The sequence below is a fragment of the Bidens hawaiensis genome, unplaced genomic scaffold (assembly GCF_021521415.1).
Source record: "Bidens hawaiensis isolate Kalapana, Puna unplaced genomic scaffold, B.hawaiensis_p1.1 tig00016943_1, whole genome shotgun sequence".
NCBI classification, from domain to species: domain Eukaryota; kingdom Viridiplantae; phylum Streptophyta; class Magnoliopsida; order Asterales; family Asteraceae; genus Bidens; species Bidens hawaiensis.
Window position 1 is genome coordinate 440,470 of NW_027492567.1, and position 25,543 is coordinate 466,012.

Here is a 25,543-nt window from a genome sequence, read left to right on the forward strand (position 1 = left end):
CAAGCTTGATTCCTTGCTAGACGGGAAAGAGAAGAAAACAGTGACGATGTTAGGTGAGAATAGTAACCGTCAAGGTTCTTGTGGCAAGTAGTTTACACGGTGGCAGTGCATGATCAAGATGCGGGTGGTGAGAGAGAGATTGAGTTGGTTGTGGGAGATGAAGAAGATGAAGAGGATAGTTTTAGGGATTTAGGGTTAGGAAAGTATAAAAAAAGGGGAATTTTGTTAAAAGAAACAGAAAATTATATAAAAATAGCAAAGTCATTAAAGTACCCTTGACTTAACAAATAAAATAAACGGAGTTATATTAAAAGTACTAAAATCATAAGTTTTACAACATTGAGGTAGTCATTTGCAATAAATTCAAAAATGATATTAAAGTTGCGTAATTGAGCAAACAACATGTACTAAAATGACACTTGACTCCTAGAATATATTCCCCAAAACTACTTTTTGGTGTGGTGGACTAGTGGGGACTAACAAGATTGCACATGAGGCACTTTAAGTGACCCTTGGCTTCTGTTGTTGTGGCCAAAGCCATAGAACCAACACTTGTGGGTTAAAGTGGGTGTTCTTTTGTGCTTTTTGTAGCCTTCACATGTGACTTCCACTTCTTGAGCTAGGCAATACAAGCCATTGTATGTGCCTCCACTATTATTAATCCATAGTAAATAACTCGATTCAAGTACTTTTATTGTTAACATTTGTTTTTTGTTTATTAATGTATGGTTTGTTAGATATGTCAGATATAGGTCATAATTAGTCAATAATTGTTAACGATGAAATAGTGATGCACTTGTAGAAGCTAGAAAGTGAGTCAACTTCGAGATTAACTTCATTTTCACTCATAATTTATGTGTATGTGGTTATTAGTGTTACTTGCATTTGCGTTCAAGTAGGGTATTGTGTTTGGGTGTAAAGTTAACAAGTATATATTCTAAGTCTCTTTTATAGGAGAGTAAAAAGATTACATGACAAAAAATATATATTTTAAAAATAGATGGTGTAAAGTTAACAAGTATATATTCTAAGTCTCTTTTATAGGAGAGTAAAAAGATTACATGACAAAAAATATATATTTTAAAAATAGATGGTGTAAAGTTAACAAGTATATATTCTAAGTCTCTTTTATAGGAGAGTAAAAAGATTACATGACAAAAAATATATATTTTAAAAATAGATGAGATATTTAAAATCTCTCCTGTAAATGTACATATAGAGTTAAAATCAATGAATCCAATAAACAAACAGTGTGGATGAAAGAAGGAAGCCGCCGTTTGATCTGGCAAATAGAGCCGCCACGTGTGGGTGAAGGATCAAATAGGGTTATTTGGCTGCAATAGTCAGTCAGTCAGTCAGCCACTTTCACCTGATTCTTTTACTTTCCTCCGTCACTTCTCAATCTTCCAATTTCCCATATTCTGGCACAAGTCAATTCATAATCTATAAACCCTAATTTCTCTCTTCTTCTTCTTTCAATAATAACGGCTTCTGGTTTTTATAATTCCTCACCTCTGTACGATTAACGGACTCCATGTCCATGGCTACATGATTCGTAAGTAATTTGATGTTGAGCTTATTATTGTAATCATAACATGATGATTAAGATTGAACTAGTTATGAGTTTTTAATCTATTATGCCTATTTGTTAGGTTTTATGTTTTTGTTTTAACTTTGATCAATTCCAGCTTCATTTCATTTCAGTTGTTTGTGTTTTTAAATTGAAGCAAACACAAGTCCAATTTCTAATCTGTATGTGATCATGTTTTCAGTCAAACTTAATCATAACTAACATAAGGTCTATGAATTTTTTTATCTATGGAAGATGTTATGTGCTCTGGAGAATCGGATTTCATTTGTTGATTATTGTTAGGGCTGTTGACTTACTGAAAGTTCAGCCAACTGTATGGTGGGAAGTTAGTTCGTTTATTAAATGAACGGACATGAACAAAGACTTCCGTTCAATTAATAATATGAACGAACATGAACAGAGGTCTCGTTCATTTAAGTTCCTTTATGTTAGTTTGGATAAATATTTTTTAAGTACTTAACTTGATTATGGCGGGTTTTATATTATGTTTGGGATTATTATTAATATTATTATTGTTATTATTTTGTTTCATTTTATTATTTTTTGTATTTTCAGATTTATTTGTGTTTATTTATATCTCTATGCTGGTTTGTGTTTGTTTGTTCGTTTATGAAGTTAACAAACGAAGTCACGAACACGAGCAAATGTGTTTCCTTAACGAACAAACACAAACAAGGTCTCGTTCGGATTGGCTTGTTTACAACCCTAGTTTATGTTCTTTAATTTTCAGGGTGAGATTTGATCCTAAGCTTTTAAAATGCTGTTGTTATAACTTATAACTGCTATTGGTAGTGGTTTTGGAGTCACTGCGGGTGACTTTTATTATTCCACCAATGGGTGATGATAGTCAACATACAAACTGGCTTTCTTCTGGTTTAGCTCTAATATTGGATGGTGAAGATAAGAAGGAAGGTAGTCAGAAAAACCGTCTCGTTTCATATTGTGATGATTTTGGTGAACAGTCACTTGAACGAACGCTTGAACACGTGTTTGACCTCCCGTATAAAACGATTAATCTGTTGACCTCTCAAGTTGATGCTGATGTAATCCGTTCCGTTATAAGAAATGATTACTTAAAATATCATAAATCCTTATTGACTGTTGAAACCTCACGAGACGGAGTGTCTGCCTCTGTTGATGGTTCTAGACCTTGCACCATTAAAATTGAAGAATCGAGCGTGTGTGGTGAGTTTCAACTTATAAAACCGCCTTTGTTAGTTGAAAGCCATGCAGTATTCAGTAGTGCACGAGCAAATGCATGTGTATGGAAAGGTAAATGGATGTATGAAGTAACCCTAGAAACTGCTGGTTTACAGCAGCTTGGATGGGTGACTGTTACTTGCCCTTTTACAGAACACACAGGTGTAGGTGGTGCAGATGATTCATATGCATATGATGGAAAACGTGTCCTCAAATGGAATCTGAATGCTGAACCGTATGGTCAAACATGGGTTGTTGGTGATGTCATTGGATGCTGCATAGATTTAGATGCTGATGAAATCTCATATTCTAGAAACGGTGTTTCACTTGGTGTAGCGTTTAATGGAATAAGGAAGATGGTTCCCGGGCTAGGTTATTATCCAGCAATATCTCTTTCACAAGGCGAACGCTGTCATTTGAATTTTGGGGCCCTCCCGTTTAGATATCCAATTCAAGGATTCCAACCGATTCAAATCCCGCCAGTAACAAACTCGTTAACTGTCGGTTTGCTTCATTGTTTTTCAAACTTGTTGAATATGTGGCGAGGGGAGAATAGTAGTTATAACTCTATGGAAAAGCTAAGAAGTTTAAAACGGTTTATGCCTGTTAACGAGTTGTATAATCCCGTTTCTCGTGGAATTTGCATGGAGTTATTCTCGGCTCTTGATGCAAATGCAGAAAGTGTGGAATATATAAGTTGGGGCCCACTTTTGTCTTTTCTCATGGATTTTTTCCGGGATCAAGCACCTCATGATTATGAAAGTTTGGATAGAGTACTTGATGTTTTACTCGATTTCCCTGGGTCCATGCTGATGTTTGAACATCTCATATCTGCACTTTCTTACAAATGTAAGACTGCATCTATTGTTTTAAGAGAGAGTCCATATTCGGGTTCGTATCCATATCTTGCATTGGCGTGTCACATGTTAAGGCGTGAAGATTTGATGGTGGTTTGGTGGAAGATGCCGGATTTTGAATTTTTATTTGAAGGGTTTTTATCTCAAAGATGTCCAAATAAACAAGATCTTCAGCATATGATACCTGCTGTATGGTGGCCTGGTTCATGTGAAGATGTTTCTAATGAAAGTAGCATGATGTTGACTACTAAAACTTTGTCCGAAGCAGTTAATAAGGTATGTTTCCTCTGATCCATATGATCTAGACCTATACTCTTGACAACATAGTACTTATTTTACTTATTCTCCCTTTTGCAGATTGAGGAGAAACATCGGGACCTGTGTTGTCTAGTCATGCAATTCATTCCACCTGTAACGCCACCCCAGTTACCCGGCTCGGTTTTCAGAACATTTTTACAGAATATTATATTAAGAAATAGGGGAGCAGATCGCAACATCCTGCCACATGGCATATCAAGCAATTCTGTTCTTGTGTCTTTGTTTACTGTTCTACTTCATTTCTTATCAGAAGGATTTGCAGTGAGAGGGTGTGGTTGGATGTTTGGTTCTGGAACTAGTGTTGGGCCCACTGTTGGGTTTCTACACAGAGGTGGTCAACAAGGTTTTCCGCTTCCACTTATTCTTAAAAACGATCCTCACCGAGTTGAGATTCCAAGGCTTGGTGGGTCCTACAGTCATGTAGCTAATGTCCACCCTGTAAATGTGGAACCCGAAGCTGAAGTGATTCGGTGGGAAGAAGGATGTGTTGATGATGTGGACCCAGAAACCAGAATAACACATGTGGGGATTAAGAAGCCGTGCTGTTGTTCAAGTTTGGATGTTAATTTTTCAAGGATATCTAAGAATCCGTTTAGATATACAGCTAAAGCTTCTCAGAGCCATTGCAGGTCTATTCCAGAGAGATCTGCTCAGGTGGCAGCTGAGTGCAGTGCTGCCAATTTGAATGATGACATAGCGGATAAACCTAGTACAAGTGACCAGTCAGATTCTGAGTTTGGTTATCGCCTGGTGCAGCAAATGAGGGTTGTAGCATTAGAGAGCACTTCATCTTCCTCAAGATTAAAAGAAGAGGAGCTTTTGGATGCCATGCTTTTGTTGTACCATTTAGGCCTTGCACCAATATTTAAGCAGGTTATATATACGTATTATCCTTTATATATATACATACATATATGCATGCAGATACAGTATATGTCTAACATGAGTTGTTTTGAGTGCAGGCATCAGGCTACATGACTCATCAGTCACATTCAATATCCCAGCTGGAAGAAACAGATAGACAAATAAGAGAACGAGGTGGCGGTGAACAGTTAAGGCGGTTGAAAGAAGCCCGAAGTATCTACCGTGAAGAGGTTATAGATTGTGTGCGCCATTGTGCTTGGTAATTATTTTTGTTTTTTTCTCTAATTGTTTGAAAATTTCCTATTACAAAGTATTGTATTGTATTTATTGAATTCATATCCATGTTTGTATTGTAGGTACCGCATCTCTCTATTTTCCAGCTGGAAACAAAGGGGAATGTATGCAACATGCATTTGGCTTGTCCAGTTGCTTCTGGTTCTTAGCAAAATGGATTCAGTTTTCAGTTATGTACCTGAATTTTATATAGAAACTCTGGTACGCTATTAACCCTTCCATTATATTTTGAAATATATAAAACCCTCTTGATTCAGTGCAGTAAATTAACCGTTTGATCTTTCTTTGCAGGTTGATTGTTTTCATGTTTTGCGAAAGAGTGATCCTCCTTTTGTCTCAGCAGGAATGTTTATAAAACAAGGACTTGGTCCATTTGTATGTTTCCCTAAGTCTCCATCTATTATAATCAGTAATATAAATTCTTTATATATAATAATATAAGCTAATTTTTTGTATCTTATTTCTTCAGGTTACTTTTGTTGTTACTCATTTCAGTGACCCAAGAATATCAAGTGCAGATTTAAGAGATTTACTTCTGCAATCAATTTCTGTGTTAATTCTGTACAAGGAGTTTTTGGCTGCTTTTGAGAACAACAAAGCAGCGACTCGTAGCCTGCCAACATCACTTTTATCAGCATTTGATAATCGATCATGGATTCCGGTTACAAATATACTTGTAAGATTATGCAGAGGTTGTGGGTTTGGATTTTCAAAGCACGGAGAGTCTTCATCGGTTTCTAGTGTGTTTCAGGTGACTTTTACCACATTGCTTTTAGTAGAGGTGGCAAAAATGAACACAAACGGAGCATGTTTGTGTTCATTCGTTTAACTTTAATCAAACGGACGATCGAAGACGAACAACTAAATAAACGAGGTTATCTTGTCCGTGTTCGTTCGTTAAGAAAACGAATGTGTTTATTTTCGTTCGTTAACAGTATAAACAAACAGTTTACGAACGTAAATGAACTGACATACCTAAAGTCTAAACATAGATAAACGAACATAACTGAGCTAAAACCAATGGAAATTAAATGTGAACAACAATGTGTTGGGCCTAAAAAGTTATTAAAATCAGACTAGATTATAACGGGCCTAAAATTATTTATGAATATATTAATGAACGTAAATGAACGAACTTAAGCAAACGTAAAGTAAAGAACATACATGAAAGAACAAGACATGTGCTTATGTTCGTTCATTGAACTAAACGAGCAAGAACCTTAGTTCATGTTCTTTTGTTTATCAAATAAATGAACTTCCCACCGAATGGTTCACTCAACGTTCGGTTCATATACCCTCCTACTTGCTAAGCAATTCTTGATCTTGACTAACATCCACATTTTTGACCAACAGAAATTACTACGTGAGGCCTGTTTGAAAGATGAAGAATTGTTTTCAGCGTTCCTCAATCGTCTTTTTAATACCCTAAGTTGGGCAATGACTGAATTCTCGGTTTCCGTACGTGATATGCAAGAAAAAGGCCAGGTACATATTACAATCATCTTTATCAAACAAATGTGTTTTATCAAGTGATAATTTATTAAATTAAAAAAAAAACACTCTTTTGCAGATGATAGAATTTCAACAAAGAAAATGCAGTGTTATATTTGATCTTTCAAGCAATCTAGCAAGGGTACTAGAGTTTTGCACATGTGAGATTCCCCAGGCTTTTTTGTCGGGGGCAGATACGAACTTGCAAAGATTAGTTGAGGTGGTTGTTTTTGTTCTCAATCATTTGACTTCAGTTGATGACCCGGAGTTCTTTGACTTGTAAGTTTCTTCTTTTTGTTGTTGACTTGTAAGTTTCTTTAAATGCATGAAGTAGTTTCATTTTGGTTTCTTCTAACAGGATACTTAGAAGACCTGGTCAAACTCCAGAAAAAGTCAACCGAGGAATGATGTTGGCACCATTAGTTGGTATCATTTTAAATTTGTTGGATGCGAGTGTTGTAACCGACGCCAGCGAGCAAAATGATATTGTCAGCATTTTCGCCAGCATGGAGTGTGCAGATACTCTTATTTCTGGATTCCAGTACCTATTAGAGTTCAATTGGGTTAGTAGCCTGTAACTTATTGTTGAAATAATATAATATTCTCACATTCTTGCATTACTTTGCCAGGCTGGCAGCTTTAAGGGAGATGTTCATCTCACAAAAATCAGGCAGTTAGAAGATTTTTCTAGTCATCTTATTTCAAGAACATTGTTGAAGAGGGTGGCCCACAAAGAAGAGAGCGAAACTGATGATAATGTGTGTTGCATATGCTATAGGTGTGAAGCGGACGCCAAATTCTTACCATGCACACATGTTTCATGTCTTGGTTGCATAAATCGCCACCTCATCAATTGCGAAAGGTGCTTCTTTTGCAACGCGGCGGTACTCGAAGTATGCAAAAACTTGTGAAACATAACTTATTTCATGAATTCAAGAATCAAATTTAGTTTTATGTGAGCAAAAGGAAGTGGATAAACTTGTAAGACTACTTAGTTATAGAAAGTGTAAATAAATAGACTATGTTAGTGGGTATAAGGTTATATGGTTTGGTACTCGGATGGTTATGAATTTTGTAGGATCCGAGGGCGATTAGTTTTCAGTATAAGTTCTTTATGTCAAATTCAGAACAAGTCAATTGTGACAGTTTGCTACTGCTGAGGTACAAATAAGTAAAGAGTTAATTTTCTGGAAATGAAACACAAGGGTTTAATTTTGTAAAATAGAGTTTGAATAATGCATCTGATGTATCATAGTGGCAATGTGATCTAGCAGGTATGTCATAGGAATATAACCTGCATTTGGATTATTTTGTAGTGTTGTATGTTGTTTACTGTTCTCAATTAAGGTTGTAAGAGAACTGAACGAGCACAAATATGGCTTGTTCTATTCGTTTGTAATGAACAAACAAATACATACGAGCACCTAAATGGCTGTACTGTTTGTGTTATTTTACTAAGAAAATATGTAATATGTTTGTTCCTCAATTCAGTTAATAGATAAATGAAACATGGAAAGTAGCACCTAAATGGCTGTACTATTTGTGTTATTTTACTAAGAAAACATGTAATATGTTTGTTCCTCAATTCAGTTAATAGATAAATGAAACATGGAAAGTAGCATAATATTGTTTGAAATTCTTTTTTAAATATATTATAAATATCTTGTTTTAGTTATTTTGTTATTTTATTCAAATTCGTTAAGTTTAAATCAACTTAGTTTAATTTTCTTTTAGTTATATGCTTCTATTTTATTAGTAACTAGTTTTTAACCCTGTATTACGGGAGTTGTTTTACATTACTCGTTTTTAATATTTATATACTTTTTTGGGTTTAATTTTATTTGTAATGAAATTTATAACATACTTAGAGTTTGATGATAATAAGGTTTCACAAATGACTAAGATGTTATAACCCGGTTTAAAAGTTATTCGGGTTTGGTAAGACCCAAGACCCGCTTATTTCTTTTACTATAAAATTGTTTCTTACTTATAAATAATATTTTTAAAAAAATCATATAATAATTTTTAGTATATCATATTTTATAGGATTTTCAAATCAATAATTTGGTGAGAATAATTTTTAATTGGAAAATTGGATTTTAATAATCCCAACTTAATGCAGTTGGCTGATAATAATCCCAACTTTGAAAGTAGCTGTCACTGGTCCCAACTTTCACACTATTTATTTTCATTGGACTTCCGTTAAAAAAAACTTAACAACGTTATGTTTTTTTCCAAATTTCAAACTGATATTTTAGGGCTTTTGATCGGAATGAGAATACGAGTCGATTGATGTAAAACTTAACTCGAAACGACGCTTCAAACAGCTTGATTTTTGTTAATTAAAAGTTTAAACACCGAAATTGAAGCTTCCTTTAGTCGTTTGGACCACCGTTTGGAAGTAAGTTTTACATCAATCGACTCGTATTCTTATTCCGATCAAAAGCCCTAAAATATCAGTTTGAAATTTGGAAAAAAACATAACGTCGTTAAGTTTTTTTAACGGAGGTCCAATGAAAATAAATAGTGTGAAAGTTGGGACTAGTGACTACTTTCAAAGTTGGGATTATTAAAATCCAATTTTCCTTTGATGTTATAACCCGTTTAAGGAATATCTGGATTTGGTAAAACCCATACCCGTGAATTCGGGTCAAATGCATGAAAAACCTTCATTTAAAAATCAATCAAATCCGATTACTCCAAAAAAAAGGGGGGGGGGTGACCATATCACGACACGTAGGATTTTTATGTTTTCGTTTATATATATTATAGATTGGCAAGTTTATTGTCTATTATTGTATGAATAAATACCAGATTTAATAAACGTATGAGATTTCAGGTAATTATTATCCTATAAAAGAACACTACACTTGGCATATAACTACGCTAAACGTTAACGAATGATAACTGATAATTACTAATAAAACTTTGTTACTAACTAACTAATAAAAAGTATTATGGATTTTAAGCGTGTTATAGTGAGTCAGTGACCCACTGTTACACTGTAGGCCCATACATTTAGAAAACTTGGTTAATTACTAATAAAACTTTGTTACTAACTAATAAAAAATATTATGGGTATTAAACATTAACAGTGACCAAGTATGAGCCCTTCGTTTTTACTCCCAAACAAACATGTTCTGAAAACAGTAAAGAATAATGAGAGAAAAACTAAAGAGAGAAAGTAAGTATTTCATTAAATGGTGTTTTGATTAATTTACAATGAATAACAAGACTCTCTATATATAACTAACTCTAAGAGTTAGTTAGACTTGTAACAACTCAAAGTCAACTGTAACAAACTCATGGTCAACAACAGAATACTTTCTAATATGTTCCAAAGTGAATTGATAAGATCATGTTTGGCCCAAATAACCTAGAATTTATTCCCACAACTACATTTTAGTGTGGTGGACTAACAAGATTGCACATGAGGCACTTTATGTGACCCTTGGCTTCCGTTGTTGTGGCCAAATCCATAGAACCAACACTTGTGGGTTAAAGTGGGTATTCTTTTCTTTTGTGCTCTTCAACAAAACAACCACCTCACATGTCATTCACAGGTCAACTGTGTATAGGAAACTTTTCAAGAATATATGTTTTAAGTTTGGAGTGAAATATTTTACTTTATTGATCAGTGTCTTGGCCCGAGAATAAAAACAATAATCAGATTTTGACTTATTGAAACGAACATAATTTTTCATGTGAATAGACCAAGCACGCTTGGATCGTGCCTTCAACCAGTGATCATAGCACATCTTAGTGAGAAGTGAAACATTATATTTTAGAAATAATTGAATGGCTGAATATGATTGAAAAAGTTATGTTATATCGATGTATGCATCGATCTAGAAGGCTTTATGCATTTAAACTGCAGTGCTTAAAGCTGCACTGCTGCTTATAGTTCTATAGTTTCTAGTTGCTAATAAACCATCACTTTTTAGTTTTTATAAAGAAAATGTCAAGCTAGAACAACATTCATGGATGTTTAAAACAAAAAAGAAGACTCGCTTAATCTTACAAAATGCTGTCTTATTTTGTTAACTTGATAATTATTTGCACATCTGGTGCTATGCTACGTTCTGCCATATAAGTTTTTGAGTTTGTGATTGATCCCACATCGGTGGGATGATAAAATGGAGGCAAGACCTGGTTGTACAAAAGAGGGGTCAGTGTGAGGTTAATAGGCATCTTTGCGCTTGGGGCAATGACGCAGCTAATGAGGTAATAACTGAGGCGCGTCAATTGCTGGTTGAAAACTATTTCCAAACCCCCTCCTTGGCTTTGGGTCTCCCTTAGCCATCGAGAATTTCTGGAAGGACTCCCTCTTGAGGGTAAGGTCCTACAATCTAAGTTTTTTAAAATTTTCTAAATGTGTATTATTTCGCTGTTTAATAGCAGAAAATAAGAAATATAATTTTGTTAAGGGTAAAATGCGGTTTTTGTCACTGTGGTTTGTTTAAATTTCGTGGTTTTAGTTCAATAGTTTCAAATTTGCGTTTTTCGTCCCTGTGGTTTTATTTCATTTGCAATTAAACCCGACTCCACTAACCGTTAAGTCTTGTCGTTAAACCTATCAGCGTGCCCCTCACGTGAGGGCAATTTTTTCGTTTTTTTCCCCAAGTACACCCCAACCCCCTACGTGAGGGGGCTTGTGAATTAGGGCTGTGGGATTATTTGAGGACAAAAACGACAAAACATGGGTTTAACGACAAGACTTAACGAGGTTAGTATAGTCGGGTTTAATTGCAAGTGAAATGAAATCACAGGGACGAAAATTGCAAATTTGAAATTATTGGACTAAAACCGCAGATTTGAACAAACCACAGGGACGAAAACTGCAGTTTACTCTTTTGTTAACTAGTTCTAGAGAGTAAGCATACATACACTAAGAAGTAAACTATTTAGATAGATATGTAGCATAACATAAAACCCACATCAACAGTTTGTTACTTTGGAATAATACAGTTTTCTGCATCTGTTCATCATCGTCTACAACGGAAGCAACATAATCTTGAAGCACTTCTTTTTCAGTAAGAGAATCATCTTCCTTTTGTGGGGTCCATAACACATCAGCTGCCTGTAAAATATATATCAAAAACTTAGCAAACAAACACTAAACACTCATATTATATGATCAGCTAGCACAGAACACAATAGTTGTCACCTTAATATTGTTTGAAGGGATAGATGCAAGCTTTTCCAAAGCTATCTTAAAAAATTCCCTGCTTTTGACCGACGGCAGTTCATGAAAGCCGCTAGCAGCCACAACGATCGTAACCTTTTAACCACAAAACATATGCTATTAGTCGAGGAATGTTTGAAATCTTTGTGTTTCGAGAAAGATTATGTGATAATGAATAATTAGAATCGGATAATTAGTTGTAATAAAACATACTCACCACGATATATTTGTTACAGGCCTCATAATCAAATAAATCCGTATAACTGGTGCACTTTGTTTTCTGATGTTGAAGTTGACTAGAGTCTCCTTATTAAATTTAAGCCTCTCTTCTATAGAAAGTTTATTAAATCGTTTCTCGCATTCGTCTGCTCCCCTCTTCACTTCCACCTGCAAAATGTTATTAAACATAGATTCGGATATATAAGGTCCACGTGGCAGGTAAAAGGGTCTAATGATCTTTGATTATGCAACAAATAGATACTTACCGAAGAAAACCGGAAATGCCATTATCAAGATGTTTAAGCATGGATAGAGTTGTCTCTATAACCAAACATAAATCAGTGTCAATTGCTATTAACAAAATGTCACATCTAGCCTAAATTTTAGTTGCAATGCGCGAGTCTTGGAATATTCCAAACAAAAGATAATTTCGTGACAAAAAAACGGTGTTTTGTAGTAGAAAACAAATTTAAAGACTGAAGTAAACATTTACATACTTGAAGCTTAAGAAGACTTGTCTTGTGACGATCTTCATGCGCATACCTTGTTAATAACAAGTAAATTGCAAAAATAATGCCAAAATCAAGGAGGCCAAAGTTATGATCAGACACATGATGAGTGGTAGAAGAAGAACAACATCCATAACAACTAGAGGATCTTACATTGCAACTTCTCACATGTGAATTATTATGCCCTTTAAAAATATATATTATATAAAGGAAGTTGTGGGACTAAAATGCTATTACTTCAAAGTATAAAGTTGAAGGTCATACGGTCCGTATCTTATGCAAATAAGTATGGCTGTTTCGAAGGCTATACGGACCGTATCATTATGGTCATAACCGGGCCTGAGACCAACCTGCAAATTTTGACAACACATCCTATATTGTATAAAAAGTACATATGATCAAGTACGTGTTAATTATATATTTCTAATAAATAATACGTGAACTCTAGAGTAGAAAAGATCCTCGATGTGACCGTAGACTGATCGTCGCATGCATGCATGCATGAACATATTTTAATTGTACAATTTTCAAGAGTAGATGAGATATGAAAAAGATCATTGACAAGAATATAATGAATTTTAAACAAGTTCAAAGAAATAAAAATGTAAATTAAACAAATTCTTCTACAATTAAATGAAAACATTTTGTAAAACTAAAATATGCATGTAACTGAGCCAAACAATAAGCTAACCGTTCGTAATTCATTCGACACAGTGCCGGCTATGAGGCAGGTCTGGGTGGTCGACTGACTTTGGCCCGACACCCCGATAGGCCTGAATTTTTTTTTAAATTATATATTTTTTTAAATTATCTACTTTACACCTACTTAACTTTTAATATCATTATTTGAATCCATATAACCATTTAATTGGAAGCAATGAAAAACCAAACATAGAGATTTTAAAGAATATATATTCAACTTCAACTGGACTTAAACATATATAACAACACAAATCTTTTTGTTCTAATTTTCTCCAAACATTCAAGCTTTATAAATTGTACTTAGTTAAAGAATGAATGCACATTATTTTGGATTAAAGAAAAAGGAAAAAAAAAAGAAGCCTACATCCCATTCCCTATATATCTCCGCTGCTTTTGCTACAAATGAATCAAATTAAGATACAACCATCTGAAACCACCATGGTCACCAACGTAAGCACACAACTGCTACTGTTTTCACTTTTGTTCATACTCATTTTTGTTCCACTTCCATCATTCTCTTGTCCTTCTCATAAAAAACAAGCACTTCTTCACTTTAAATCCACCCTCACCAACGCCATCAATAATTCTACTTCTTATCAGTTTGTAGAACTAAAATCATGGAATTCGACTTCTGATTGTTGCTCCTGGGAGCGTGTTAATTGCGACAGAACCAAAACTGTCACCGAGCTCTATCTGGATAGCTTAGTCATTCCTCATCTGGATACTAAACCAGCCCATGTATTTTCCAATATCTTGGCTCCGCTTTTCCATATCAGGTCACTTAAAGTACTTGATATCTCACATGATTATTTGCATGGAGAGATAGATCCCTGGAGATGGGTTTGTGAATCTCACCGCACTAGTTCACCTTGACATGCAAGACAACTATTTCAACGGCTCCATCCCCCGCCAACTTTTTCTGTTGACGGATTTACGCTACTTAGACATGAGCAACAATATTCTTGATGGGAAGCTAGGACCTGAACTTGGGTCTTTTCGAAGATTGACGACACTTAATTTGAGTTTGAAATATTTTCAGGGTTACTTCTCAACTTTTCAAACTCAAATCTCTACAAGTTCTTGATCTGTATGATAATGAACTCGAGGGGAAACTAAGACCCGAAATAGTGTCTTTTGGGAATTTGACATCACTATGGCTAGGTAAGAATAAGTTTGAAGGTTCGATTCCTTCTCAGCTTTTCAAACTTGATTCTCTTCAAGTTCTTGATCTAAGTCATAACAATTTTGAAGGGAAACTAGGACCTGAACTAGAAGCTCTTCGAAATTAACTTCCCTGTGCTTAAATATGAATCGTTTGCATGGTACGATTCCTCCCCCGCTTTTTCAACTCAAATCTCTTCAAATTCTTGATCTAAGTGACAATAAATTCGAGGGCATCCTACCACCCAAATTAGGGTCTCTTCAAATTTTGACTTCGTTGTTGCTAGAAAACAATAGTTTCCATGGTCAAATTCCTTCACAACTTTTCAAACTTGATTCCCTTCAAGTCCTTGTTCTAAGCCATAACTATCTTGAGGGTAAAATAGAGCCCGAACTTGGGGCTCTTCAAAATTTGACTACCCTCTGGTTAAATGGGAATCACTTCCATGGTCTCATTCCTAATCAACTTTTTGAAATCAAATGTCTTCGAGATCTTGATCTAAGTGACAATATTCTTGAAGGGGGTTTAAGCCTTGAAGTTGGCAAGCTTCTATATCTAGAAAGACTTTTGTTGAAGGCCGATTTTCTTTCAGGAATAATCCCTGAAGAGATTGGAAATTTAACCAAGTTAAGGGCATTCTATTTACAAAGGAACTTTTTTTCTGGCGAAATCCCATCTTCAATTGGTAAAGCTCAACAAGCTAGAAATATTGGATCTATCTGAAAATTCTCTCTCAACAAAAATTCCGAATTCTATAGGAAGACTACCCAATATGAAAGCAATTGACCTAAGCAGGAACCAATTTACTGGACTAATACCACCATCGATACAAAATTTGAGCAAGTTAGAAGTTCTTCGGCTCCATGACAACATGCTCACCAGAGAGATCCCAGCTTCGTTATTCGAAATTAGAACTCTAAAAGTATTGCACATTGGTGGAAAAGGAAGCAACTTAATTTGGAATCACAAAGCTAATATTGTCCCATGATGTAGTCTACAAGAGATCGATCTCTATGCCTTATTGTGGAATTTCAGGTGAAATTCCTAAATGGGGTTTCATCACAAAAAGATTTGTATTATCTTGATTTGAAGGGGAATCAATTGGAAGGAAGAATCCCAGATTGGCTCCCACGGGATGTTGAAATAATATTTCTTTCCAATAACAACCTCAATGGATCAATCCGTCACAAATATTTGAAAACGTGTATTTATTATTTCTTGATTTGTCTCGGAATAATATTTCTGGGGATTTACCAGAAAATATAGGCAACGCCTCTAGGATGGTAAGCCTATGGTTAGGTGAGAATGAGTTTTCTGGAAATCTGCCTAGCAGTTTAAGTAAATTGGTCAACATGATAATGCTAGATTTTCATGAAAACAATATTTCAGGGAATTTACAAGATACTCTCCCTCAAATCCCAACTCTTGAAGTGCTTATCCTTTGAAACAATTGCTTTCAAGGATATATCCCTATCAACATATCCTACCTTAGTTCTCTCCGAATTCTTGATCTCTCCCACAACAACCTATCGGGACATCGATAAAAAGAAACGTTGTACCTTTGGTATTGGCACCGGACATGTTTCTTGATTTGCAAACCTTGACCCCGTCTTGATCTTGAATAATTTCCATAAACCCTATTGTTTCAACCCAATTGGCCCCCAACCCATAATCAAGAACCCAATCAGACCCCAACCCAAAAGAAGACCCACCCACCTCAAGTGAGGTAGACACAACTGACTCAAAAACGTAAAAAATAAAAAGGTCTCTATTCCTATAATGGGTTCTCACATCATAGTCAAGTTCTATAAACATGTAAAAAATATTTGGGGTGGAGATAAGCGTCCTAGTCGCTATGATGTGATCCTTCCTGAACACCTTGGCTTGACTCCCCATGAGCCCCTTCCATCCTAACCACCAATCACATAACGCAGAAGCAATCACCCGGGTTAATGTACCGGAACAGGTGATCACAAACATAAAAAATGGGTTCAAATTTCCTAAAAAAGGAGTAAAAAAATAACCAAGAAATAAGTGAATTCTAAGGTTAAGGACATTTAGTAAGATCTCTACCCAATGGCTTTTCAGTCTCCTTATTCCTCATGGTTCCCATGACTTCTTTTAAGTTCTGCAAAATCCAACAACTTCCACCTACAAAAATGCATGAAAACACTGTTTGATTGAACTCTGAAGCCTTTTGTGGTTGGAGTTACATGCGCACTCGTGTATCTACACACCGAATGTCAGCTATGCATACCTCACGGGAATTTGAAGCTTGAAAACGTATTGCTTGATGAAAATTTAAGCCCAAAGGTGACCGATTTTGGGATTAAGAGTTTGTTGCAAAGTGAAGGCTCGTGTTCATCTAACGAGTCACCATCCGAGAGAGATATATACATGCTCGGGAAATTGTTGACCGAAATTGTGTTGTTTAGTAGGGAAGAAGTTGGAGACAATTTGGATCAAGTGATGGAGAAAGTGATGCAAGAACAAAAGTATTTAGATAGTGAGGATTTGAGAGGGGTAGAAAGAGTCGTGAGAATCGCGCTGTGGTGTATGCAAAATCAGCCATTTTTACGACCTTCAATAGGCGAAGTGATGAAGGTTCTTGAAGGTACACTTTCTGTTGATAGACCTCCATCTAACTTTGCTTACAGAAATGATGGTGATGCAGAGATAACAGTTGCAGGTGCTGGAGAAATAGAACCAGGGTCCTAAAGGGTAGTTTTGTAATTTACATGACCTTTGTAGTCTAACTTTAGATTGTAGTTTACTAGCTTTTAAGGGGTTCGGATTCTTTTTTTCACAGATGGACCCAAATGAGTATGAATCTTGGAAGATTTGTTGGTAGTCTTGAAATATATAATTCAAGATCTTTAACACACTATGTTGTTAAAGCACATAATTCCCCACTATTCTATTCTTTCAAAACATAATACCAAACACCCCTTTAATATAACATGACAAAGTAAAGTACAACTTGGTGTGCAAATATCCAAACAAACACAAATCAGAACCTTAAATTACACTTAAACACAAGACAACAATTCAAGAAATTACATGGATCATCATTTATCAATCTAATGATGATTCGGGCCAAGAAGCGAGAGAAGGAAAGCCTGATAATGGCCGGATGTTTCAGAGTGAACTGCATCATTCAAACTCTTCTTGTACTTCTTATGGTATTCGGCCTTAATGTACTGCATATCGATTTCAGTTCTTGTCACAATCACCCTTATAAGTGTTGTGTCATCGGTCCCCAAACCTTTCATTGATTTATTTAGCACCTACAATCATTTTATAAACTCCATATAAACATGAGAGTATCATATTATAACTTATACACAACTGTGGTCAACTAAAGATTTCACCTTTGCAAAATACTTTGCGGGATTTTCAGCACATTGTAAGATTGTCAAAAGCGCACTCTCAAATAACCCCGATGTTTCCTTCTTTATAGCCTGCAAAATGTCGTGTAATTCAATGGTTAGCGAAGAAAATAAAAAAAAAAAGATAAAAGAAAAAAAGGAATGTTTTCATGTTTCCTGAGAACCTTTTTGAGTGATCCACCATACATGTCATGGTAACATGTGTTTATAGCAATCAAATGTGCATAGCTTCTTTCACTGAAAATTTTAACAAAAACTTTTTCATCGGTTCCTAGTTTCTTTTCACCAGCTTTAAACAAAGCCTTTGCATCCTTTGCAGCCATTTCTATATCCACTTCCATGCCTTCATAACGCGGGTTCCTTACACAAGCAAGCAAAAGCTGCACGAAGAAAACCAGTTTTCAGTTAAAAGATGTCTTCTCACCACTCAAAAAACCAAGAAAATGACACTATATGAAAAATTACAACTTGGATAAAGCAAAAAAGGGGTAAAGATTCGACCTTTTGGTGATCGCCGGAAGCTTGTAGCTCGATGTCGTCTTCAAGATGAGTTCCATAAGTCGAGTGGTAAGTTGCTTGAGAGTTTGTAGTTGCAAAGAAGTTCGAGAGCATATGATTTCAGTTACAGCTTCAAGATTTATAAAACCTGGGCTCAATGAGTCACTTAATATAGCTGCATCCCTTCCTGCTGGATCATGCATCCAAAGCAGAACTGCAGTCTATGACATGAATTTCAATAGTCAAACATAATGATTTTCCAGATTCAAATTCATTTTGATAGATTTATGCAATGTGATCAATCTTTTTTTAGGGTAATTGTCTTTGTAAAAGACCATCACAGAATGACATCTCTGTAAAGACAGTTATTCTGATTGATTTTGAAATTTATAATTAGCATGTTTGACTTTAAAAGTCAAAATCTAGCTCTGTTACCGTTACCTCTAATTTTCCACTAAGTTCCGAAGCCAAACGTTTACGGATGTCATCGGAATACATTGCTCGGTATTCTTGCTGGATATACGCCCTTTGCGTAGCATCCCGATGAGCAAGAATACCGATCACTGTCGCATTGTCAGACCCAAATCCTGATTCATTTACATAAAAGAACAAAGAAGTATTAGGGTGATCTTGAAACCGAGATAACTGACCCAAAACCAAACCCAAACCCAAACAAAAACCGATGGTTTGGTTTTGTGTTTTTCAAAAAACCAATTTTTCAGTTCGGTTTCAGTTGTTTACATCACTACTTTTAACACGCCAACATTTTATATTTAAAACCAAAACAATCCCAATCAATAAAAACTAAACATATAAATATATAAAATAATAAAAACTCTAAAAAATCAATACATAGAGTACAAAAACTTGGTGAATTCCTTCAACATTCGAAGCTGATGAGGAGTTTGCATAGACCCAAGTGATTTAAGTTTCAGGGTGAACATTTTGGTTAAGTTATTTTTATCATTTTGAAAAACTCGGACTGGAATGAGTATAAAACTAGTTATTCAACCTGGATCAATTTAAAGTTAAACGTCAAGTTTACCTTTGAAAGCTTTATATAACTGAATCGCGTCCTCTCTAGGAGAAACTGGTACCAGAGGAACCGTTAGAGTCACCATAATCGATCAATTGATTAAACAGAAGAATAGAGTGAGTTTAGAGATAAAGAAACGAAGAGATTATATAGAAACTAAGGGGAATTGATTTGTTCAAAGGGAGACGTGCCATTATGAAGTCAATCTTTCTCCACTGTCATTTAATTCGTTTGACCCAATATAGAGGTAGGGTACTGAAAAGACCCAAATACCCTTAAGTATCACCCGTGGGTCAATCAAAAGTCCCTCATAAGGCACTCGCGGGACATATGGACCACCCGCATAATTATTTGAGGAAGAAGCACCCTCACAAGACATGCGGAAACATCCTGGCACCCTCAGAAGTCATCCGCAAGACGGAGTACCTACCCGCGTAAATGACCATGAGGTAATGCCCCGGGACAGCTGTCATTAACCAATAACATTCTAGAAGATCTACCAAGATGCTTTCTTGAGCAATACGTGACCTCTTGACCAATCAGTAAAGGACACCTGGCAAGGCCGTTATAACCGTGCACATGGCCAGGGTTGTCTACCATCCTATCCTATGAAGACATGTGTCCAGGTTGTTATACATGCACATGCAACGTATAAGTTGAACCTATCGTATGAGGACACGTGTCCAGGTGGTTACGAGAGCATCTTCCTAAGGGAAAGCTGGCCCAATCACCTTCCCACACCCTTCGGCTATAAATATTTTCTCAATCTTCTTAAGGTATTCATTCACTCCCACTGTACTCTCACTATTTACTTAAGTGCATTATCTTCATCAGAATTGTGCTTATTCTCACGCCAGATGGTGGTTACGGGAAGACACCCCCCCCCTCTTGTCCTTCCTGTAACGAGCTCACGGTGTCTGTTTTGCAGGTTCGTGTCACTGAACTTTGGGAATTGAGTTCATATCGTATTGGCAGTTAACCGTATCCTACCCTGTTGAATCATTAGATCTAGGACCCGTCAAAGGGAGTAGATCTGTGTTTCTTCATAATCGATCAATTGTTTAAACAGAAGAATAGAGTGAGTTTAGAGAGAAAGAAACGAAGAGATTATATAGAAACTAAGGGGACCAATGGGTTGGCCATAATTGATTTGTTCAAAGGGAGACGTGCCATTATGAAGTCAATCTTTCTCCACTGTCATTTAATTCGTTTGACCCAACTAGAGGAGACTTGCTAAAGTTATGCAAGTGGATCAAGTCGTCTAAAACGATAAAAGTGTATATGAAACAAATGATTAGGTGGAATTTAAAGCATTTTCTTTTTGACTTCCTTTTGGCTTCTATTCACACCCATTGTGTAGTTGCTAGCATTTTCATAGTTTTGTTTGAGTAGTGATGGCCGATGGGTGAAGGAGAGTCGTTCGTAAATTATAAGTACTTTTATAACTGATATAAAAGAAATATAAGAAAGAATGATATTAAGAACAAAACGGATTGTGGTCAGCCATTTCGTGTGCAACACGGATCCTTTAAAAAAATTCGAAGTTTTTCAAGAGAATTCGTTTGATTTATAATTGGTGGGACGTGGAGAACACGACTAGAGTCAAATGGGTATTTAGAAGCATGTTTTTGGTCTACTTGGTATTTTTGTGAATTTCCCTAACCGGTGCTTCTTTCTTAGTAAAATCCCGTCACGCCTAAATATGTCAAAAAGAACACCCCTTACCAAATAATGTTGGTACTTGTACTCGGGGATCTCTTCACAATGTATTGCATGCTTCCCAAAGGAGTCCAAACACGCATTGCGACATATGAGGTATGTCTCATCAACCGGAAAAAAAATGGAATCATGAGGCGATACTTACGAAATAAAATGTATTCCACCGGCAACATATGTTGGCCTAACCCATCTATGAACCCCATATTATGATTTATTTGAAAGTGAGAGAGACTCGGACACCAAGTTGGGGTTGTTGTACATTGCTTAAATTAAGATTGCTTAAATAACCAAAGCGTGAGAATTAAACAAATATAAATGATTAGTACGTATTATTTAATTTAATGACGCTTTCCACTTAGCTATTATAAAATCATCATATATTCATGCAATTTCTGCACAAACACAAACACAAACACAAACAAACTTTCATCCATCGAGCCATGTCACTCCCAAAATATTTCGTATTGGGGTCGGGGGAATATTACAAGCTCTCAGAAAGCAGCCTCCCAACAGGTTCACTAGAACAAGACGAAAAAGCAATTTTTAGTCCGCGTGCAAAGTTTGCAACAGAGAAATCAGAAACGGGACTAGTGCACATAAGATGTTGCTTCAACAGTAAGTATTGGGTGGTACAAGAATATCAAAACGATTTTTATGTTACAGCTTCTGCAGACAAACCATTAGAAGACCAAACCAATCCTGCATGCACCTTGTTCCGTGTTTCTGGTGATATTTCATCAGGTTTCCAGTTGCTAAGCATTGGCACGTCTAAGTACCTACGGCGCGCCACACTGCTAAAAGTCAACTCTGCTGTAGACACTTTGCAAGTGGTTGATTGGGAAACGCTGGTGATACTTCCCTCTCAAGTCTCATTCCGATCCGAACAACTTGAGGGCAACTATCTTTGCTCCCGTGTCATTGGCACGAACAATAATTATCATAGGTTCGAGTCTGGCATGGACTTCGCAGATCCACTGGTGGCACATCAACTCTTCCCCACTCAATATGGAGGCTACCGTATAAAAGACATGTACTTTGGCAAGTTCTGGAAGCGAAGCTCTAACTGGATATTGGCTGATGCGGAAAAGGATGACAACTCGGTTGACACCTATTTTACGTTTGTGAAAATAGGTAACAACACCCTTGCTCTTCGCAATTTGGGCAACTACTACTTCTGCGGTCCAGTGACCGCAGAGGGGAAAACAAACTGTTTAAAAGCGGATTATCCACTCACGTCAAGACAGACAAGGCTGGTTGTTGAAGAGCGCGTCTTGAAAAGGGTAATCTCAGATGTCACATACCGCCTCTCTGACTCCAGGATCTATGAGGAGGGAATCCAACAAGTTTCCAAAGCTTTTGCGGTAAACGACAACCCTGACAAAGACGCCACAATCACCGTCACTTTTACAATAACTGATTCTAGGACCACTAGTTGGAATAACAATGTGTCGGTGAAAGGTGGTGTAGCGGTAGAGTTCGACACCAATATTGTTCCATTTATTGAGGAGGCGAAGGTCCAAGTGTCGCTTGAGATTGGCTATGCGCATGAATGGGGAGGATCCACAACTACTACTTTTGAGAGACAAGTGAGTTACAATGTGGTAGTGCCACCGTTAACTAAAAAAACGGTTGCACTCATGGCTACAAAGGCTGCTTGTGATGTGCCTTACTCCTACACGCGACGCGATCTTCATACAGATGGTTACTGGGCTACCACCATCGAGGATGATGGAATGTTTACTGGCATCAACTCCTACAACTTTTATCTTCAATCCTCCTAATCGAATTGCGCGCATCATATCATTGTTACATACATATATGTAAATATAACGGATTGTGTGTAAGTTGTTCATGGAGACGAACTTGATCGGTCCCCATTCAAATAATCTTGTATAATTCAATAATTGTGGCCCTTGTTACATGTAATATATATATATATATATATATATATCGTCCTAGCATTAAAACTGTTAATTCCTTAAAATCTATGTATATACATATTCTAATGCACGAAACAAGATTCTTGTATACCAAAATTGTTGTTGTACTCACTAGTTTTTTCTACTTATATCTCTATAGTGTAAGACTTATCATGGCGAATGATGTGACATAGCTTTAAAATGTAGAAACAAATCGTCTTGAACTAACTAGAAAAGCTCACACATGTACAACCGGAAACATCTAAGGACGGCTTAAGAGGAGTGAAATAAAACAATAACTTTGGGCACCCACCTTCTTATGGTCCCCAAATTCTTAAAAATGGTTATATATAGGTAATTTGGGTTTACAATAGTTAACAATGAGATTTGTGGACTTGTGGTTTGTAAGTATACATACACAAGAATTATATAAGAATCACATGATAGAAAGTTATTTGTTTATTTGGTGAAAAAAGAATCAGTTCTATTATATGTTTTGAACCGCTAATAAGCTTAAGACGGCCCGGGTAACAACATATATTAGCCTTAATTTAGGGACGTGCAAAGATTCTAAAATCAAATTCTATTTGTAACTGAAAATAACCGAACTAAAATGTGAATTTAGTTTCGGTAATCAAACCTAATAAACCAAACGGTTAAAACAAACTAACTTATATAACTATATATGTATGTGTATATATTCTTAAACTTTTTTATCTGTTTATTTATAAACCAAAGATACATATACTTTTTGAACACTGAAAACCCAATCGCTCGAGATCATCATGACATATAGATCACTCTTTCATCTAAAAAGTGGAAGGTGGTGGTTCGGTTGGACCGGCGCATGGGAAAAATCCATGTCTCGATCAGAAGAAGACTTAAACCGAAAACCTCCCACGTACACGAAACGAATATTATATGAAGGAAAAAAAAGTGAATCCACCGTCTGATGTGGATCCCAGTGTCCACCTCCTTTATATTCTTTCTCAGTCCAACACGACTCAAATGAAAAACAAATCAACAAACAAACACTCATCTGACTTAAAAAGATTCTTCATTTTAATAAAACCACCTTTCTTTATCCATCTGCAAGGTAATCTTTTTCATCTTCTTAAAGATTCTCTGTTACAAAATTTTGATTCACTGTGATATATGCTAGCCTTTAATCTTTACTTTGCATAATATATATTACACCCAGCTCGTAAAGTTCTTTAATTTGGGTTTTATCCGTTTGATTGGTTCATGGGGTTTTGTAATTGTGTTCATGTTTTGTTTATATCTATCTCACCTTAGAAAGATAACTTGGATTTCATTTACTAATTTGATCACTCAATTTCTTGTTTTTGTGTATATTTACTTTTATAGACTGGTATTACACATTGGTATATCGTCTCTCGTACCAACAATATTGTCTGGTGTGACCACTAGTAGCTCATCGGTTTGTTTTTAGTTGCCCGGGTGAAAACTTTCTAGGGGTCATCCGTATCTGGGTTACTCTCACCTTAGCACGCTTAACTGTAGATTCCACCTCCACTGCCCATGTGTCCAAAAACCCGTTGGTATTTGTGTCACACCCCGACCAAAGGCGGCGGAACATGCCGGGGTGCAACGTGATTGGACAAATACACAAGGCACTATTTAAAGTGACAATATTTATTCAACTCAATTTATTTCAACAAATCAATAACAACACATCTCGTTCATATAAACAAGTAGCAATCATATTGTTCGTTTTACTAATACCCTAATAATCTTGGTAACGTTTTTCATCAAGCACTCGAGTCAACAAAAGTCAAACCTGTAACATTTCATAAAATAAAGTTTGTCAACACAAAGGTTGGTGAGCAATTCATAAGTTTGAGCATATAAGTGTATAGTATGAAAATCCACAAAACTTGTATACAAAACAATAAATAAGAGCTATAAACTGGAATAAATAGTTATCGCTAAACAAGTTAGCGACACCTAGCTATTGGCAATTAGTCTAGGATTTTATGACAGTTGCTAATAAGCTTACATTAGCACCACCTAGTTACAAGAGGATGCCGAGTAGTCTAGGATTTATAGTTATCGTTAATAGCATACGTTAACGACACCTTGCCATTGCCAAATGGTATAGGATTTATAGTTTCACCATCCAAAAGCTGTAAACACATAGTCAAATAAGCATACAACACCAAATCGAGCAATTATTCGAGTAAGGTATACAATCACGTTTGTGGGTTTAAGATGCAAATAATTAAAGCATTTAGTTTGATAAGTATAAAATGTCACCCCAAAATGAAAGATGGAAAAAGGGTATGAAAGTACTCACCTCGATTGATGAATTGAGAAACTAATAAGTGATTGACATAAAAGGAAGCTTGTAAACGAAACGAACGAATCCGACTTGAAAGCTAATTGAAAACGGATAAATAAATCATATTAATGAACTTGAAATTTAGTTGAAACTACATTTGAAACATTGGACGAGACGGTTCGGTTGTTAATCGGGTTACCGGTTAGTTTGTCAATGATTAGGGACTCGTACATAATTAATAATAAAATATTATTTTATTGGGCTTTGAAATAGCTAAACCAATATTAA

The 25,543-nt window shown here is 35.9% G+C and overlaps 3 protein-coding genes, 1 non-coding gene and 1 pseudogene across 5 annotated transcripts; 4 read left to right on the plus strand and 1 right to left on the minus strand.

Moving 5' to 3' along the window:
• Nucleotides 1-1,359: 1,359 nt before the first annotated feature.
• Nucleotides 1,360-7,669, plus strand: LOC143552554 (E3 ubiquitin-protein ligase RKP-like). The gene is made up of 11 exons (XM_077042741.1): nt 1,360-1,555; nt 2,322-3,924; nt 4,006-4,839; nt 4,929-5,089; nt 5,187-5,325; nt 5,416-5,499; nt 5,594-5,875; nt 6,478-6,609; nt 6,695-6,894; nt 6,974-7,178; nt 7,245-7,669. The coding sequence occupies exons 2-11, from the start codon at nt 2,425-2,427 to the stop codon at nt 7,524-7,526; spliced, it is 3,819 nt and encodes a 1,272-aa protein (XP_076898856.1). The 5' UTR covers nt 1,360-1,555; nt 2,322-2,424; the 3' UTR covers nt 7,527-7,669.
• A 3,135-nt stretch (nt 7,670-10,804) lies between these two features.
• LOC143552560 (U4 spliceosomal RNA) lies at nt 10,805-10,957 on the plus strand. Its single transcript, XR_013138678.1, has one exon. It is a non-coding gene; the product is annotated as a U4 spliceosomal RNA (small nuclear RNA).
• A 5,329-nt stretch (nt 10,958-16,286) lies between these two features.
• Nucleotides 16,287-17,110, plus strand: LOC143552544 (G-type lectin S-receptor-like serine/threonine-protein kinase SD3-1). Its single transcript, XM_077042734.1, has 2 exons — nt 16,287-16,358; nt 16,586-17,110. Exons 1-2 carry the CDS (start codon nt 16,287-16,289, stop codon nt 17,108-17,110), a joined length of 597 nt encoding a protein of 198 aa, XP_076898849.1.
• A 362-nt stretch (nt 17,111-17,472) lies between these two features.
• On the minus strand, nt 17,473-19,400 carry LOC143552546 (annexin D5-like; annotated as a pseudogene). Its single transcript, XR_013138674.1, has 6 exons — nt 19,325-19,400; nt 18,721-18,866; nt 18,283-18,500; nt 17,946-18,161; nt 17,764-17,853; nt 17,473-17,679 (listed from the first exon to the last, which is right to left on the minus strand). The product of XR_013138674.1 is annotated as an annexin D5-like (transcript).
• Nucleotides 19,401-21,474: 2,074 nt separating this feature from the next.
• LOC143552547 (uncharacterized) lies at nt 21,475-22,815 on the plus strand. The gene has a single exon (XM_077042735.1). It carries the CDS (start codon nt 21,475-21,477, stop codon nt 22,813-22,815), a length of 1,341 nt encoding a protein of 446 aa, XP_076898850.1.
• The last annotated feature ends 2,728 nt before the right edge of the window (nt 22,816-25,543 follow it).

Excerpts from the sequence above, each read along its gene's own strand:
- LOC143552547 (XM_077042735.1), top strand. The coding sequence starts at position 21,475 with ATGTCACTCCCAAAATATTTCGTATTGGGGTCGGGGGAATATTACAAG.
- LOC143552544 (XM_077042734.1), top strand. The coding sequence starts at position 16,287 with ATGAGCCCCTTCCATCCTAACCACCAATCACATAACGCAGAAGCAATC. Across the intron at positions 16,359-16,585 it reads GGGTTAATGTACCGGAACAG|CCTTTTGTGGTTGGAGTTAC; the intron begins GTGATCACAAAC and ends TGAACTCTGAAG.
- LOC143552554 (XM_077042741.1), top strand. The coding sequence starts at position 2,425 with ATGGGTGATGATAGTCAACATACAAACTGGCTTTCTTCTGGTTTAGCT. Across the intron at positions 4,840-4,928 it reads TTGCACCAATATTTAAGCAG|GCATCAGGCTACATGACTCA; the intron begins GTTATATATACG and ends TTTTGAGTGCAG. Across the intron at positions 5,500-5,593 it reads AACAAGGACTTGGTCCATTT|GTTACTTTTGTTGTTACTCA; the intron begins GTATGTTTCCCT and ends TTATTTCTTCAG.